At 53.0% G+C, this 15,667-nt stretch overlaps 1 protein-coding gene across 6 annotated transcripts in view; it reads left to right on the top strand.

Annotated features, from left to right (window-relative positions):
- Positions 1-15,667, top strand: part of OTOF (otoferlin) — a 130,558-nt gene that overhangs the window by 36,171 nt on the left and 78,720 nt on the right. For all 6 annotated transcript variants that reach the window (XM_075415111.1, XM_075415112.1, XM_075415114.1 and 3 more), the window contains exons 4-5: positions 4,576-4,675; positions 10,749-10,960. In XM_075415111.1, coding sequence (XP_075271226.1) covers positions 4,576-4,675; positions 10,749-10,960 — 312 coding nt within the window. The remainder of the gene's footprint in view (positions 1-4,575; positions 4,676-10,748; positions 10,961-15,667) is intronic.

A 15,667-nucleotide genomic window follows, 5' to 3' on the forward strand; every position in this document is an offset into this window, starting at 1 on the left:
TGCAGCTTAAATAGAAAGCAGAAATGCCCAAAGCTGCAGTACTGCAGTCTCACTGTTGTTCATCCTCCATCAGCTTGAGGATAGTGAAGTGGAAGGTGGACAGCGGTCTCATGTAAGTCAGATTTTCTAGAGGATTGCATTGACCAGGAAAATACAGAGATCTGTCTGAACCTGGTGAACACAATTCTGGTGTCAGAGACATGCTTGGTTTACAGTAGATGAGCTCTGAAGACTTGCCATGTGCTCATAGGCCACTGCAAAGACAACCGAAAGCCTTGCTCTTCCTCAGTGCCATAGACATAGAATCATAGAGGCTGGGAAAGACCTCTAAGATCATCAAGACACCATACTGCATCCCTCGGTGAAGGACCACACCTGGTCTTGAAACCATGGCTCTTCCCTGAGGGTAGCTTGGTCAAAGAGAGTTACTGGGAGGGAGCCTGAGCCCAGGGTAGGTTCTCTGGAGCTCAGGCTGGTCCAGCTTGCTTTGCACTGCCCATCACAGTAATAAGGACATCTCCCATGGCTGAGGGGTGTTCCCACTTCCAGGCACATCTGCCATCACTGTGCCCATGCAAGGAGATTTCTGTTCCTTCCTCAGGCAATATACATCTGTGACCCAAAGGTAGCTGGGTCCACCTTGAGCTAAGAGGAGCAAAGAAGCTGCCACCACACCTTAGAGCTGCGTGGCATTTCCAAGGGGCTGCATTTTTATGAAGTGCCATCAACAAACATTTTAAATACTACCAACACCTCTGAGCACACGTACGAGCAAGAACTGCGCAGTGCGTTACCAGCTGAGCCTAGCAACCTTCCTAGACAAATCTAACTCGTAAGCAACTGCACTAAAATAACCTGATTTTAGAGCTCGGGCCACAAGAGCATCCCTCCAAACTGACCTGCTGAAATCAAACCCAGCCGTGAGCAGAGGACAGCCCTCCAGAGCCCTGCAGCAGAGTCTGTGCTCAAATCCTGAGAAACAAAGCGCAGACTTGTCTCAAGGAAGCCTTTCCAAAACAAGAGAGCTCCTGCTCTTGCAAACAGAAAACAACATTATTTCACAAACCCTGAAATCCAGGCTGATATGGCAGGCTTTTCCCCCGATAAGCCCATCTCAGAGAAGAAGTCCGTCTCCATGGGAGGCAACGATGCATTATTCATCGTGCATGAAGCAATACGAAGCACACAAGGAAAAGGTGCTCGTGTTCAATGCCAAACATGGCACTTTGGAGACAGAGTTAAAGGACCTCAACTGTGGGAGGTGAAAGTCCTGCAGGGACGGGCCCCATCCTGCCCAGTACAGCAGGGCAGGTCTGCCACGGGTCTCCTTTGCTCCTGGAGCATCAAGTTCCAGCAAGGTACAGCAGGACCCATCAGAGGTTCGTTGGAAAGCAGGACCTCCCTGCTGCAAGCCAGATAGAGCCAGGCTGAGCCGACCCTGTTCTTTGATCCAGCGTTGTGCTGCATTTCAGAGGGTGCTTCAAAGCACGAGGGGACGGCTTGAGAGCTGGGAAAGACAAACCCCATCCTCAGCTCTGCCACAGGCTGACCTAGGGCATATCTGCTCACTCTGCTTTTACAGAATCACAGAATCACAGAATAGTAGGGGTTGGAAGGGACCTCTGTGGGTCATCTAGTCCAACCCTCCTGCCGAAGCAGGGTCACCTACAGCAAGCTGCACAGGACCTTGTCCAGGCGGGTCTTGAATATCTCCAGAGAAGGAGACTCCACAACCTCCCTGGGCAGCCTGGGCCAGTGCTCCGTCACCCTCAGAGGGAAGAAGTTCTTCCTCATGTTCAGACGGAACTTCCTGTGCCTCAGTTTGTGCCCATTGCCCCTTGTCCTGTCACTGGGCACCACTGAAAAGAGCTTGGCCCCATCCTCCTGACACCCACCCTCCTGATGCAAGGCAGAGCATCAGGTGCTTGGGTTACACAGGGGCAGAGGGAGGAGAGGAGCCCTCAACATCCCACCACACAGTGCAGGGAGTTCTTGTCTCCCTCTCTGAAGTTACGCCTCGGTAAATCAACATCGCGGCAAGTGATGCCTTGAGGTTTGCAAGGAAGGAGTGCAATCAGCAGCAGCTTTCTCGCTGGCCCCAGCTGACACAGCAGTTGCAGACACATTCCTGCTGTGACATCTCCGCTGTCAGCTGGAGATGACATACAAGGCAGATGGTGTAAGGCAGCTCCACATTCGCTGTTTCAGGGCTTTTTCCGTGTCGGGAGTCACTTGTTGATTCACAGCTGGCTCTTCTCAGGCTGGGAAGGTCCCTCTGGTGCAACAGCAGAACACGAAGAACATAAAGCCACAGCTCCTTGACAAGCTGTGAGCTGGCAAATAAGTAATGACTTTTATTAGAGAGCAGCAGGCTCCTCCGTTCTCTCTGGTATTTATTTGGACTTGTAATTTAACAGATGTGGCTGGTTTTAGTGCACACGGTGCTGCACTCCCTGGCTGCAAGAGCGGCGGCCTGCAGCAAGCCCAGGGAAGAGTTGCTAAGAGCAATTAGATGCCCTCATCCTGCTCATCTTGGGGGAGTTTAGGTGGTGATCTGGGGAGAAATGGCCGTGGTGGCTGAAAGGTGTTACACGTCCTCACCTCAGCATTTGTCCTGGTGGACGACAAGGTGACCACGAGCCAGCAGCATGCCCTGGGTGCCAAGAAGGCCAATGGGATCCTGGGGTGCATGAGGAGGAGTGTGGGCAGCAGGGCGAGGGAGGTTCTCCTTCCCCTCTACACTGCCCCGGTAAGGCCCCACCTGCAGTGCTGTGTCCAGTGCTGGGTTCCGCAGTTCAAGAAAGATGAGGAGCTACTGGAGAGAGTCCAGCGGAGGGCTACGAGGATGAGGAGGGGACTGGAGCATCTCTCCTACGAGAAGAGGCTGAGGGAGCTGGGCTTGTTCAGCCTGGAGAAGAGAAGGCTGCGAGGGGACCTTGGAAATGCCTCTAAATATCTGCAGGGTGGGGGTCAGGAGGATGGGGCCAGACTCTTTCCAGTGGTGCCCAGCGACAGGACAAGGGGCAACGGGCACAAACTGAAGCCTGGGAAGTTCCAGCTGAAGCTGAGGAAGAACTTCTTCCCTCTGAGCGTGCCGGAGCCCTGGCCCAGGCTGCCCAGAGGGGCTGTGGAGTCTCCTTCTCTGGAGATATTCCAGCCCCGCCTGGCCGCGGTGCTGTGCCCCCTGCTCTGGGTGACCCTGCTTGGGCAGGGTGTTGGGCTGGGTGACCCACAGAGGTCCCTTCCAACCCCGAACATTCTGTGATTCTGTGATTCTGTGATTCGTCTCTGCTGGCTGTGGGACTCTGCGCATGCAGGTCAGTGCAAGATGTGTGAGCCCTCCTCGTCTGTTCCTGAGCAGAGTCAGGTGGCTCAGTGCCAGCCGTGGGGCTGGGGAGAAAGATGGGAGTGCTCTGCATCCAGCACAAGAGAGGGAACAACCTGGGAAGGAGGAAATAAGGTGTTAAACCATTGCTCCATGCCTGTTGTAAAGGTCTCCCTTCAGCCACAGCAAGCCCTTGTGGCTCTGGGACATGTGGTCCTGGCTCACGTGGGGCTGTCACCAACTCCATGAGGCGTGACAAATGGCGTGCAGCTTGCCCCATACACTACAGACCACAGCAATAATTGTAGGATCAAGGATTGTTGGAGCATATCAAAAGATCACAGGAAAACTCAGACTGGAAGGGATTTTGGGAGATCTCTAGTCCAGCTTCATGCTCAAAGCAGGGTCAGCCTGATCTCACACCAGGTGGATTTTGGCTTTTTCCAGTTGAGTGTTGAGAGCCCCCAGGATGTAGACAGCCTACACCTCCCTGGGTCTCTTCTGTGTTTCTTGAAGGCTGGGATTGGGCTGGAACGAGGACATCAGTTCTGATTAGACCTCCCTTAGTAGAGGGAGTCTTCTCCTCTGAGCAGCTTTCAGACTCACATGCAGCACCTTCAGAATCTGTCCATCCAAGTAGACTAACCAACAAGAGCCCTGTTCTCCAAGCCTGGGCCAACACAGCTGGGCTGGGCTGTGCATCTCATCCTGCACACAACCAGACACATCCAAACGGCTCTGGGGATGCCCTGCCCTGGGATAACCCCTCAGGCATGTTGGTCTGGGACCTCCCCATGCCATGGCCTGTACTGACAATGTTCTAGTGCAGACGGGTGAGAGACAGTGCCCTGGTTCTTACCTTTTTCAGTTTACGAACACAGACATAATTGCAGATGTTTAGGATCAAGAGGCCAGTCTGGGTTTCCTTAGTTGCATCCCAGTAATTTATGACTGATGATTCCCAAAGTCTCCTTCTATTCTTAGCCCAACAATTTTACTTTGAAATGACTTGTCTCCTGATTTCTCCTTTGCCCAGCATCTCCATTGACGTGAGGTCACTGCCTGCAGCTGCCAGAGTCCTTGGCCATGCTCTAATCCCACATCTTGTGTCTACCTCACCCTAAGGCAAATGGGAAGACAAAACACCCTTGCAAGTGTCAACCTGGCCAGCAAAGACCCTTCCCATTAAAAATGAACAGTGATGGGTTCTCACCACAGCTCACCTGACTTTTCTCTTCTTTGCTCCATAGGCTCATTGGCACTTTCCGGATGGTCCTGCAAAAGGTGGTGGAGGAAGGGCAGGTAGAGGTGACGGACACGCTCATAGATGACAATAATTCAGCCATTCAGGTAGGTCATGAGGAATAAGCAGTCGCTGCTACCCTTCAGTCATTGGTCCATCTCTCCATATATCTGTTGGGTCTGTGGGAACAGAGAGGTCTGTGTTACGCACCCGAATCCCCGAACCCTCAACCTTCCCTTCATCCCATTACTCTTGGTCTGAAGGACTAAGGTATCCAGGACTGTCTTGAGGAAAGGCTGGTTGTTCTGCTTGCTGTGAGAAGTTTAGGATTGGTGGTGAAGAAGGAAGGGACTGAGTTTACACAGCCTTAACCTGCACACAGACAGGGTGCAATTGTTTATGCACATCTCAGATACAGCCTGCAAATGTCCTGCTGCTGGAGACCTGTGGCAGCTCAGAGAGCACAGCATGGTCCTCTGATCCCTGCAGAGATGCTGAACAGCCTCTCCGACTGCAGTCCCACGCTGAGCTCTTCTCCCAGTCCTCTCCCCCTGCACCTGAGCAATCCCCAGCTGTCAGCATGTTGGCTTCAATCTCTGCTGGCAGACTTGGGGGTTCGAAATGCTCAACATGAGGCCACATCTGGAGTACTGCGTCCAGTTCTGGGCTCCCCAGTTCAAGAAAGATGAGGAGCTACTGGAGAGAGTCCAGTGCAGGGCTATGAGGATGAGGAGGGGACCGGAGCATCTCTCCCACGAGGAGAGGCTGAGGGAGCTGGGCTTGTTCAGCCTGGAGAAGAGAAGGCTGAGAGGGGACCTTCGAAATGCCTCTAAATATCTGCAGGGTGGGGGTCAGGAGGACGGGGCCAGACTCTTTCCAGTGGTGCCCAGCGACAGGACAAGGGGCACCGGGCACAAACTGAAGCCTGGGAAGTTCCAGCTGAAGCCGACGAAGAACTTCTTCCCTCTGAGGGTGACGGAGCCCTGGCCCAGGCTGCCCAGAGGGGCTGTGGAGTCTCCTTCTCTGGAGATATTCCAGCCCTGCCTGGCCGTGGTGCTGTGCCCCCTGCTCTGGGTGACCCTGCTTGGGCAGGGGGTTGGGTTGGGTGACCCACAGAGGTCACTTCCAACCCCTACCATGGTGGGATTCTGTGATTCTGTGATTCTGTGACATATGCAGTATTTTCTCTGACCTCAACACCGCTTTTACCTGACTCCTGTAGCACATAGGGAATACCTCCTGCAGCAGCTCTCCTGACGTCCCGCTCTTTATACCCCTCTGGGGAAAATCAGGATAAGAAATACCACCCGGCCTGGGTCTGCCGCCCTCACCCAGAGCCCCCAGTGCCAAGGAGAAGGCTCCCTGCCTGCAGAGCAGCTGCTGTGTAGCCCAGAGCATCTCCATCTGGGTAACGCATCTCACGGGAGCTGTTTCCCAGGGAGACTGGGTTTTATAACACACTTGGAAATGCAGCTACTTCTGATCTTCTTGGGTATGAAAACCCTGGTGTTTTAATTAAAAAAAAACCTCAGCCTCCTGCCTTCCCCCTTCCCTTATTCCTTTATAAGCTGCTTCCTACACTCAGCATAAAGGAAAAGCGCAGTCGCATGTAGCCCTCTGCGCTAGCCACAAGCAATTAGCAATGAAAAAACGAGTGGTTTCATTAGGAGGATACAGGAGGTGACTTCTCCTCTGGGGGCAGAGGGGATGAAACCAATAAAACTACAAGGGACACAGGCCTGACGAGGGAGAAAAAACGGAGGGGGTGCAGCCCCGGGACGCAACAATAATTTCACAGCTGGAGAAAAAAGCTCCTGCTCTTCTCTGGGTTTATTAGACTGAGAATTTGCCCGATTAAAGTCCATGGGACCCTCCAAAGGAAGAAAATCACAGATTTTTAAGACCCTTCATTGTCACGAGGGGCAGAGAGGAAGAATCAATGGATGAAAATTAAATACCTGCAACTTCTACCATTCTGTGCTTCTTTGCGTGTGTGATTCTTGATGTCGGAAATGATGAAATTCTTAGAACGACCAAACCTAGGTCTGAGGAGGTACCTGCGTCACCTGGTGCCTTGCCGTCTGCCCAGGAGCTTCATGTAGCTGCACAGTGAGGCAAAGCAAGTGGTCTGCTGCCCTTCGCTTCTTTATCAGCCATGGAGGAGAAACGACGTTCCCCAGCCCGTGCGTGGTGAGCTGGACAACATGCACCCATCCCCTCCCCTCTGAATCACAGAATCACAGAATCACAGAATAGTAGGGGTTGGAAGGGACCTCTGTGGGTCATCTAGTCCAGCCCCCCTGCCGAAGCAGGGTCACCTACAGCAGGCTGCACAGGATCTTGTCCAGGCGGGTCTTGAATATCTCCACAGAAGGAGACTCCACAGCCTCCCTGGGCAGCCTGTTCCAGTGCTCCGTCACCCTCAGAGGGAAGAAGTTCTTCCTCATGTTCAGACGGAACTTCCTGTGCCTCAGTTTGTGCCCATTGCCCCTTGTCCTGTCACTGGGCACCACTGAAAAGAGCTTGGCCCCATCCTCCTGACACCCACCCTTCAGATATTTGTAGGCATTTATAAGGTCCCCTCGCAGCCTTCTCTTCTTCAGGCTGAACAAGGAGGACCTCCTTTCTACATCTCCTCCATGCCGTGGCAGCTCTGCTGGACTTGGTTTAGATGGTATCCCCAGAGCGCTGTGGAGAACATAAATACAGACTGTTGTCTGTTGCTACAAAATCGGGGCAGCTGGTGAAGGCAGATTTCCCAGGAGCACTGATCCCCCTCGGATAACACAATAAATCCCCCCATGTTCAGCACGCCGCAAGCCATACGGATGCACACGCACAAATCCTGCGTTCATCTTGCTTGCTGTGAGCAGATATCCCACGTCCCTCACTGTCCCCTGCATCTCTGAGGAATCGTCTGAGCCCCAGGTCCCCCCTGCTCAGACCGGAGCTGGGAGGTGAGGACGTGCGTTTGCACTTTGGGCTTTCGGCAGGATTTTGGATCCCTTCTCCCATGCCGTCTCCATTGCAACTTCAGGGGCACAGAGAGAACTCCTCCTCATAAATTCCCTCTCCAAACTGCTCGCTCCCAGCCTTCGCTCCAGCAAGAGGATAAATTCAGACGGAGGGAGCCTCAAGAAGAGAAAATCCAGAGGGCAATGCCGGAGACATTTTGCGTGGAGAAATGTTAGTGGAAATATAAATCTGGAACAGTTCCTGACAGGCAGCGGAGTCAGCCCTCCTGGAGAGGTGACCCACTTTCTCCCGGACTCATAAGATGATTCTTTTAGTAGGTGCAGGAGCTGACCACAGCCAGTGAGGGCTGTTGCAGAAGGGGACTGAAGAGTGATCAGATGTGTCAAGGAGGCAGAGGTGGGCAGGCATGGAAAGTCACTGCCCATCAGCTGAGATAGGATAACCGCCCATCTGCACCTCTCGTCCTTTGAGATGCAAAGAAAAAGGTTTTGCTTGGAAGCTTCCTCGCAAACTGGAAGACAAATCATGTGCAAGGGTTGCAGTCTCCATCTGTCCCCTCTCTGCAAACCTCACCTCTCTCAGCTTCTTAAATCTGTGATTCCAAAGGTGTGTTTCCTCTCCAAAGGCGCCCGAGTACGCTCTGGCATTGCATTCTCTGCGGAAGGGCCATGGGCAAGCACGGCGCAGGCTCTCGAGGTGCTGCAGCACAGCACATCTCGTTTTTCTGCAAGACACCAGGCTGGCTGCAGGGATCCCTCCTGCAGACTGCGCTCACCGAGGTCCTCCTCAGCGCAGCCATCCCACCTCCAAACCCACCCTGGGGACACAGAATCACAGAATGTTAGAGGCTGGAAGGACCCTCTGTGGGTCACCCAGCCCAACCTCCTGCCGAAGCAGGGTCACCCAGAGCAGGGGGCACAGCACCGCGGCCAGGCGGGGCTGGAATATCTCCAGAGAAGGAGACTCCACAGCCCCTCTGGGCAGCCTGGGCCAGGGCTCCGTCACCCTCAGAGGGAAGAAGTTCTTCCTTGGGTTCAGCTGGAACTTCCTTTGCTTCAATTTGTGCCCCACACCGGGACACATCGGTGTGACGCGGGGCCAGCTCCGGGCATCAGCCCCCTGGCTCGGGATGAAGGAAGACGTGCATCTCCGCTGCTGTCACTTCTTGCAGAGCACTTTCCAAGCAGGACTTCATCTTTCTTTGCAATCAAACGCAAAGGAAGGGTTGAAAATTGTTTTCCTTTTTCTGGTCCGAGTGCAAAACATCACTGGCAGCTTCCAGCCAGCCCTAACAATGTTATTGACTTGCCTCAGCAAAGAGATTAAAAGAGCCAGGAGTTATAAAGCCAGGAGGGATATTACAGTCGTGTCGTCTGGCCTCCTGCAAGAAAGGCTCTGGGATGTCTCAGAAATCTGCTATTATCTCAAGCAGTGAAGAAAAAGCTCCAAATAAAAATGATTTTAAAATGCTCAGTGACAGCAATCCCAGTCCTTCTGTGAATCATTCCGCTCGTTAATTTTCTTTACCGTTAAATTGAGTTTTGTTTCCAGTGTGAATGTCTCTTGGTTTCATCTCACACCTACTAATTTCCCTTCAGACAACTGATGATTTTCTTCAGTCCATACCGAAATATTTCAGTTTATTACACCCATAATTTTTCATTTCTTTTAAAGGATTTTTAAACCTTTAAACATAGTTTAAAAATGAGATTTCAAAACTGAATATTTCACTACAGCTTTGAGGTGGTTTGAAAAATGCGAAAAATTAACGTTTCCACATGGATCTTTACCTCTTCTCTGCATTTGATTTTTTAAACAATCCAAAACAGCTTGGTGAGGTCAGCACGGTGTGGCAAATCGTTTCGATTGACTCAAATTTGTATTTTGCCATATGAAGAATAAAATCTGTCAAAACCTTCCTCAAAGCTCTGTTTCCAGATGGGTTTCAATCACCCTTTAGATGTCGTTTGCTAAATGTACAGCATCCTTCCAGGCCGTATCTTGTGTTTTGCAGCCTTTTGTCGTCCCTTTGAGAAGGTGAAGTAGCAGCAAGTCAGGATGCTGTACCCGCTCCTAAACACACAGATGAGAAATGGAAGATTTTTGTAAAAAATTTTCCCACTCACTGTTTGTTAGCCTTTTTGTTTTGTCCTTGTGTCCAAAATCGATTGCCTTTGCATTGATTATACCTTAAAATTTCTTCATGGAGGCTGAAAGGAGGTCGAGAACGTTTTTTGCTTTTATTTTGATCTTCGTAGCAGCTGTTTGCTTTTCAAAATAGGTATGTTTGTCGCAGAGATTTTTTTCTGGCTGCTTCGTCCAAAGCTGTGGTTTCAGAAGGGCTTTGGACATCAGGGCAGAGGTGGTGCTGGCAGTTCTTTGCAGCAAGATGAACTCTCACATATTTGATTGGGTTTTAAATCCAGAGAAAGATTTTTGGGGGAAAAATATTTGGAAGCTCCCACCCTGAATTTGCTGCAGCAGCCTGGTGCAGTCTTGGGTGGGGATGACCACGTAGAAGAGGGAGAGGACCTTACTCTTCTTTGGTTCATCCACAAGAGGCTTGAGATCTAGCTTGGACTGACCCAAAGTCAGGTCCCTTCCTGTCCCTGAGCCCTAGCTAGGCTGGTCACGGCCAGGTTGGAAGACCCCCTACCCAAACCTGGATGTATCCAAACCTCCCCATGGATGCCCATCACTGGGCAAGCCCTGCCCCGCCCCAGGATGGCATGGGGCCAGGCAGGAGCATGGCACCATGCATCCATGGGGCTTGGCAGCCCATCACTTAACAGCAGGGCACAAATTCTTAATAAGCTGATGCACCACAGAGGAAACCCCACCAACATGACATGGCTTCATCTGCTTGTGGTGCCTTCATCTGCTCGAAGGGTTTGTCTGCAGTTCAGGGCTTTTGGTGTCTCTCATAGCTGGTCTGGGATGCACCAGCAACTCCAAGTGAATCAGGTCCTTGAGGTGAAGGGACTCTGCAGCACCACACCTGAGCCAGGTCAGACCACTTCTGAAGCCAAAGACCTGCTCTCCAACTATGTCATGCACTAGGAAAAAAGAGACTTTGGGGTCAGTAGGGCTCAGAGATCAAGTCAGCTGATGCATCAGCTCTTTCTGCCTTTCACATTTTGCAGGACCTTCCTCTCTCCCTGTGCTGCCCTTGGGAGCTGATGGTGTCTTCCTTGTGTGTTGCAGACCAGCATCTCCATAGAGATCAGGTACCAGGCTCTGGATGGGACAGTGGGCACGTGGAACGACAAGGAGTTCCTGGAGACCCCCAGCATCCACTCAGAGGGGGATGGCAGGTACCCCTTAGAGACAGACAGCCTCCTCTCCGGCCATCGGCAGGGTTTGAACATCTCTCCGGGCAGATCCAACCAGCAGTCCGCAGAGAGGAGCTTCAGGAGGTAATGTGATGCTCAGCACTTGGAGCTTTGTGATGGCAGCAGGGATGGAGAGGGCTTGGCTTGTCATGAAAGGGCAGCATTGCCCCAGTACTCCTCTAATGTTCATCACGTCTCCTGGCCATAAGAAGACCCATTATCACAGTTCAGGGTAAGGATGGGCTATGTGTCCACTCACCAGCGCCAGCAGGTCCCTGGTGCTCCACCACACCTGTCCAGCACAGAGCTGAACCTTCCAGCAAATGCTGAGGTTTGTAGCATGTGGCAGATGCTGGAGAACAAATATAATTAAGTACGGATTCAGAGATGATTAAGGGTCTGGCTGTTGGTCAGGCCTCTTATTAGATGGGGTTAGAGCCATGCATGGAGTGCAGAGCCACGTGTGGGATCTTGTCTCGATGGAGCTCGCGGTGTCCCCAGGACTCAGCTGCCTTTGGGGTAGGTGTGCCAACCACACCAGTGTGGATGCTTCTGGGGTGGAAGGTAACAGTGACAGTGCCTCTGATGTGTGTCCATGTGCTGAGGGGCATCATGAGCATGCATATCCCATGGCAAGGTGGTTGGCGTAGCAGGGCTGGAGGAGAAAGCAAGGACGCTGTGGCACAGAGGAGGGAACAAGCCCTGGCACCTCCCTTGCAGCATTAATCCTCAAACACACAAGCACTTGGCTTCTCAAAGACGTTGTCAAAGAGCCATCAACAGCAGTCTGTCAGGACCTCAGTACCTCGACAGGCTTAAACGAAATCCCATTCTGAAGGCAGTGCCTGGGGAGGGGAGCCCTGCTTGGATTATCTGAGGGACCCTTCACCCTGTCATGGCAGGTGGGGACACCTCCAGTTCTTCTAGGTGTTACCAACTTGCTATTCGTAGAAGGGTCCTCAGCATCACCCTTGTGTCTTTCTGAGCTCATGGGACCTGATGCTGGATGAAAACAAGCCCAGGGACTGTACCCTTCTCTTTCTGGACACAGAGCTGCTGTAACCAGTTGCAAAGCCAGCCTGATGACTGGGATGGGTACAGAAGGCTCAGGACTGGGAACAGTGCAGCCGGTTTTCCACGGGGATTAAGTGCAAGCTGGGACCAGTCCTGCCATGAGCTGTGGCTTATGGATGCTCAGGGCTCAGTCCTTGCTGGGAGGAACAGCCCCTCTACCACCTCACTTGTAGCCACGAGGCCAAGGCATGGATGGACAGTGAGACCCCATCACGGGTGCTTTGAACTCCGTGCTCAAATCCTCACCCAGCTCGTCAGACAAGAAAAGAGTTTTGCAAATGTGAAACCACTTGTGTGTTAACATATTGGGTTCATGGGCTGCTAAGACAGATTTTCAGGCACCTTTACAGAGTTTATGTAGTTGTGTTCTCCGTGGTAGTGGCTTTGTCTGTCGGTCTCCACACCAGTAGCTCTTGAATCCATTGGCCTCTTTCAGTTAGAAGACAGGAGACATCAAAGTCCTGAACTTGCTAAAAGTCTCATGGAAGGAGGGAGATGGATAAAGGAGCGAGACTCTGAAAGTGGGACAGGCAGAGAGTGCAGGCAGCCCAGGCAGAGCTGGGTCCTCAGGTCACCCACCGCTCTCCTGGGATGAGCACAGCCCTTGTCCGAGGTGTCCCAAAGGTGTACAGCCCTTGTGTTTCCAAATCCACAAGGAAGCCCAGCCAGGAGGTCTGAATCCAAACAGACCCCTGGGAATTAGCAGCTTTTTTAATGGCATTTACATCTCGGGTGCTGCTGCAGCCGTACATCCCCCACGCTGGGTTTATGCAGTTGTGTTCTTCAGCAGCGTTTGATTTCAGTCTGGATTTAGCACTTTATTGTGGCCATATAAGGGCAAAATTTCTTTTTCCCCATGGCGCGAGACTCAGGGAAGATATCTCCAGTCGCCCGCATCACTCCTAGGCAGTTAATTAACAGTGTGAATTGGGCTGAAACCTGTGAATTTTCAAGCAAATTGGAAGTGCAGATTCGTTTCCCAGCTCAGTGGACCGCGGTGGTGCTGAACAGGGAAGATGCTGAAGGATTTAAAAGGCAGATGGCAGGGCAGCGCAGCAGGCAGAGCCCAGCTTGCGGAGTGGATTTCACAGAATCACAGAACGTTCGGGGTTGGCAGGGACCTCTGTGGGTCACCCAGTCCAACCCCCTGCCCAAGCAGGGTCACCCAGAGCAGGGGGCACAGCACCGTGGCCAGGCGGGGCTGGAATATCTCCAGAGAAGGAGACTCCACAGCCCCTCTGGGCAGCCTGGGCCAGGGCTCCGTCACCCTCAGAGGGAAGAAGTTCTTCCTCGGGTTCAGCTGGAGCTTCCCAGGCTTCAGTTTGTGCCCGTTGCTCCTTGTCCTGTCGCTGGGCACCACTGCAAAGAGCCTGGCCCCGTCCTCCTGACCCCCACCCTGCAGATATTTAGAGGCATTTCGAAGGTCCCCTCGCAGCCTTCTCTTCTCCAGGCTGAACAAGCCCAGCTCCCTCAGCCTCTCCTCGTAGGAGAGGAAGAGTCTTTCTGTCTGTCAGCCCCGTATTATGGGAAACCACAGTCCTGCCTGCACCACGTGGACTTGGGAGATGCAGGCAGCATGGTGGGAACATGACTTTGCTCTCACCAGAGACATAATTAACGCCACACGGCTGATTCACTGCCCGCAGCTGGCAGTCGGATCAATCAAGGCTCTAGATTAGGTCTCCAGGGACTGTAAAGTAAATCTAAGCTGACCAGCTCAGCTGGAGGGTGAGGACGGCCACATTCAGCCTGATGGATCCCACCCAGGGGCAGTTTTTAGTGGGAGGCTCGTGGTTTGCTGAGCATCCCTGCCCAGGTGCGTGGAGGTGCCTCGTGGCTGAAGGCTGCCGAGCTGTGCCGGCTGCACGCAGGCAGCGCTGAGCAGAATGACTTTTTGGGGTTGGTTTGTACGTAGTTGGTGAAAAATCCTTCCTGTCAGAGAGCTGAATAAACGTGACAGTTTATAAACAGGCAGCAGGGCCGTGTGGAGGTGGAACGCTGCTGTGGCATCTGCAAATGGTGCTGCGGCACTTGTCCTCGCGCCGCGTCTCACCCCACAGGTCAGTGGTTCTGAGCTGGTGGGAGAATGGTTCCTGGTGGTCACATATCCTTGATATGTGGTCCCTTGATATTTGGCTTCAGTTTCTCCTTCGGATTCATGGTGCTTTTGAAAAAAAATCCCATCATAGCTACAGCTTACCCTGAGCGAGGCCGAGTGATGCGGGTGGCCAAGAGAACCTCTGCAGCCCCTTCCCGTTGCTTCATAGCCCAGGCTTGCAGGAGCTGGCTGTGCAACCCTGCACTGGAAGCAAGCTTATGCACGGCTCTTCTAGAGGAGGAGAGAGAGGAGAATCTCTTAGCAAACACACCAGACAAGCAAGTCCCACTGTCCCAGATAAGTCTGGACACGGACAGTTGGGCTACAGCTGGGTTCACCTTCTGTTTTTGTCCCGGGGAGCTTCCCCGTGTCCTCTGGTTTGGAGTCTTGTCCCACAGCAGGTCATTTTGAGCACAGGGGGCCTGTCAGGTGTGGCTGTGTCTTGCTGCCCCGCACTCACCTCTGCCAACCCCAAGGGCCATGGTCACTTCAAAAAAGATGAGGAGATACTGAAGAGAGTCCAGGGGAGGGCTACGAGGATGAGGAGGGGACTGGAGCATCTCTCCTACGAGGAAAGGCTGAGGGAGCTGGGCTTGTTCAGCCTGGAGAAGAGAAGGCTGCGAGGGGACCTTCGAAATGCCTCTAAATATCTGCAGGGTGGGGGTCAGGAGGACGGGGCCAGACTCTTTCCAGTGGTGCCCAGCGACAGGACAAGGGGCAATGGGCACAAACTGAAGCCTGGGAAGTTGCAGCTGAACCCGAGGAAGAACTTCTTCCCTCTGAGGGTGATGGAGCCCTGGCCCAGGCTGCCCAGAGGGGCTGTGGAGTCTCCTTCTCTGGAGATATTCCAGACCCACCTGGACAAGGTCCTCTGCAGCCTTCTCTGAGTGACCATGTTTCGGCAGAGGGTTTGGACTGGGTGACCCACAGAGGTCCCTTCTAACCCCCAACCTTCTGTGATTCTGTGATTAACGTCACCACCACTACTCTTACCGAGGAGGGAAAGCACTCACGTTCTCTGTGTCACCACCCTCGCAGGATGGAAGAGGACGAGATGTATTACCACAGCGAAGACGAACTTTTGGGAGAAGGGGACACCCTTAGCCAGGGATCCCTCAACACGAGGTAGGGAGCCGGCCAGCACCCACTTGTGCTGGTGGCAGTGAGGTTTGCAGTGCTGTGATGCTCCTACCTTGTCCCTGTGGATGTCCCACAAGCATTGCCCGTGGATTCCCATTTCTCAGCTGCAGGAGAGCTGGTGAGGAGAAGTGATGGAGCAGTTGGAAAAGCGTCCTTGGAAAGGATGCCCAGGAGGGGTGCTGGGATGGAGAAAGGGCCTTGGGGTGGGGCTGCAGCTGGGGTACTGCCTCACCCTTGAGGGCCCTTCCTTCTCCAGGTCCCACCACACGTCAGGCAGTTACCCACAGAACCAGAGCTCAGCCGTGGCCAGCACGTGGGGAAGAGTTCCTGCTGATGTGCATGAGGATCTGTTTTCTGTTTGCAGTGGCTTTTCTTGCAGTGCGGTGCTGTGGGTTGTTCCAGAAAGAGTTTGGGGAGGAGCTGCAGCAAAGGGAAGTTCAGGTAAAACCCAGGGGCCAACCTGATGGCTCTGAGAGCAG

The sequence above is a fragment of the Opisthocomus hoazin genome, chromosome 2 (assembly GCF_030867145.1).
Source record: "Opisthocomus hoazin isolate bOpiHoa1 chromosome 2, bOpiHoa1.hap1, whole genome shotgun sequence".
NCBI classification, from domain to species: Eukaryota; Metazoa; Chordata; class Aves; order Opisthocomiformes; family Opisthocomidae; genus Opisthocomus; species Opisthocomus hoazin.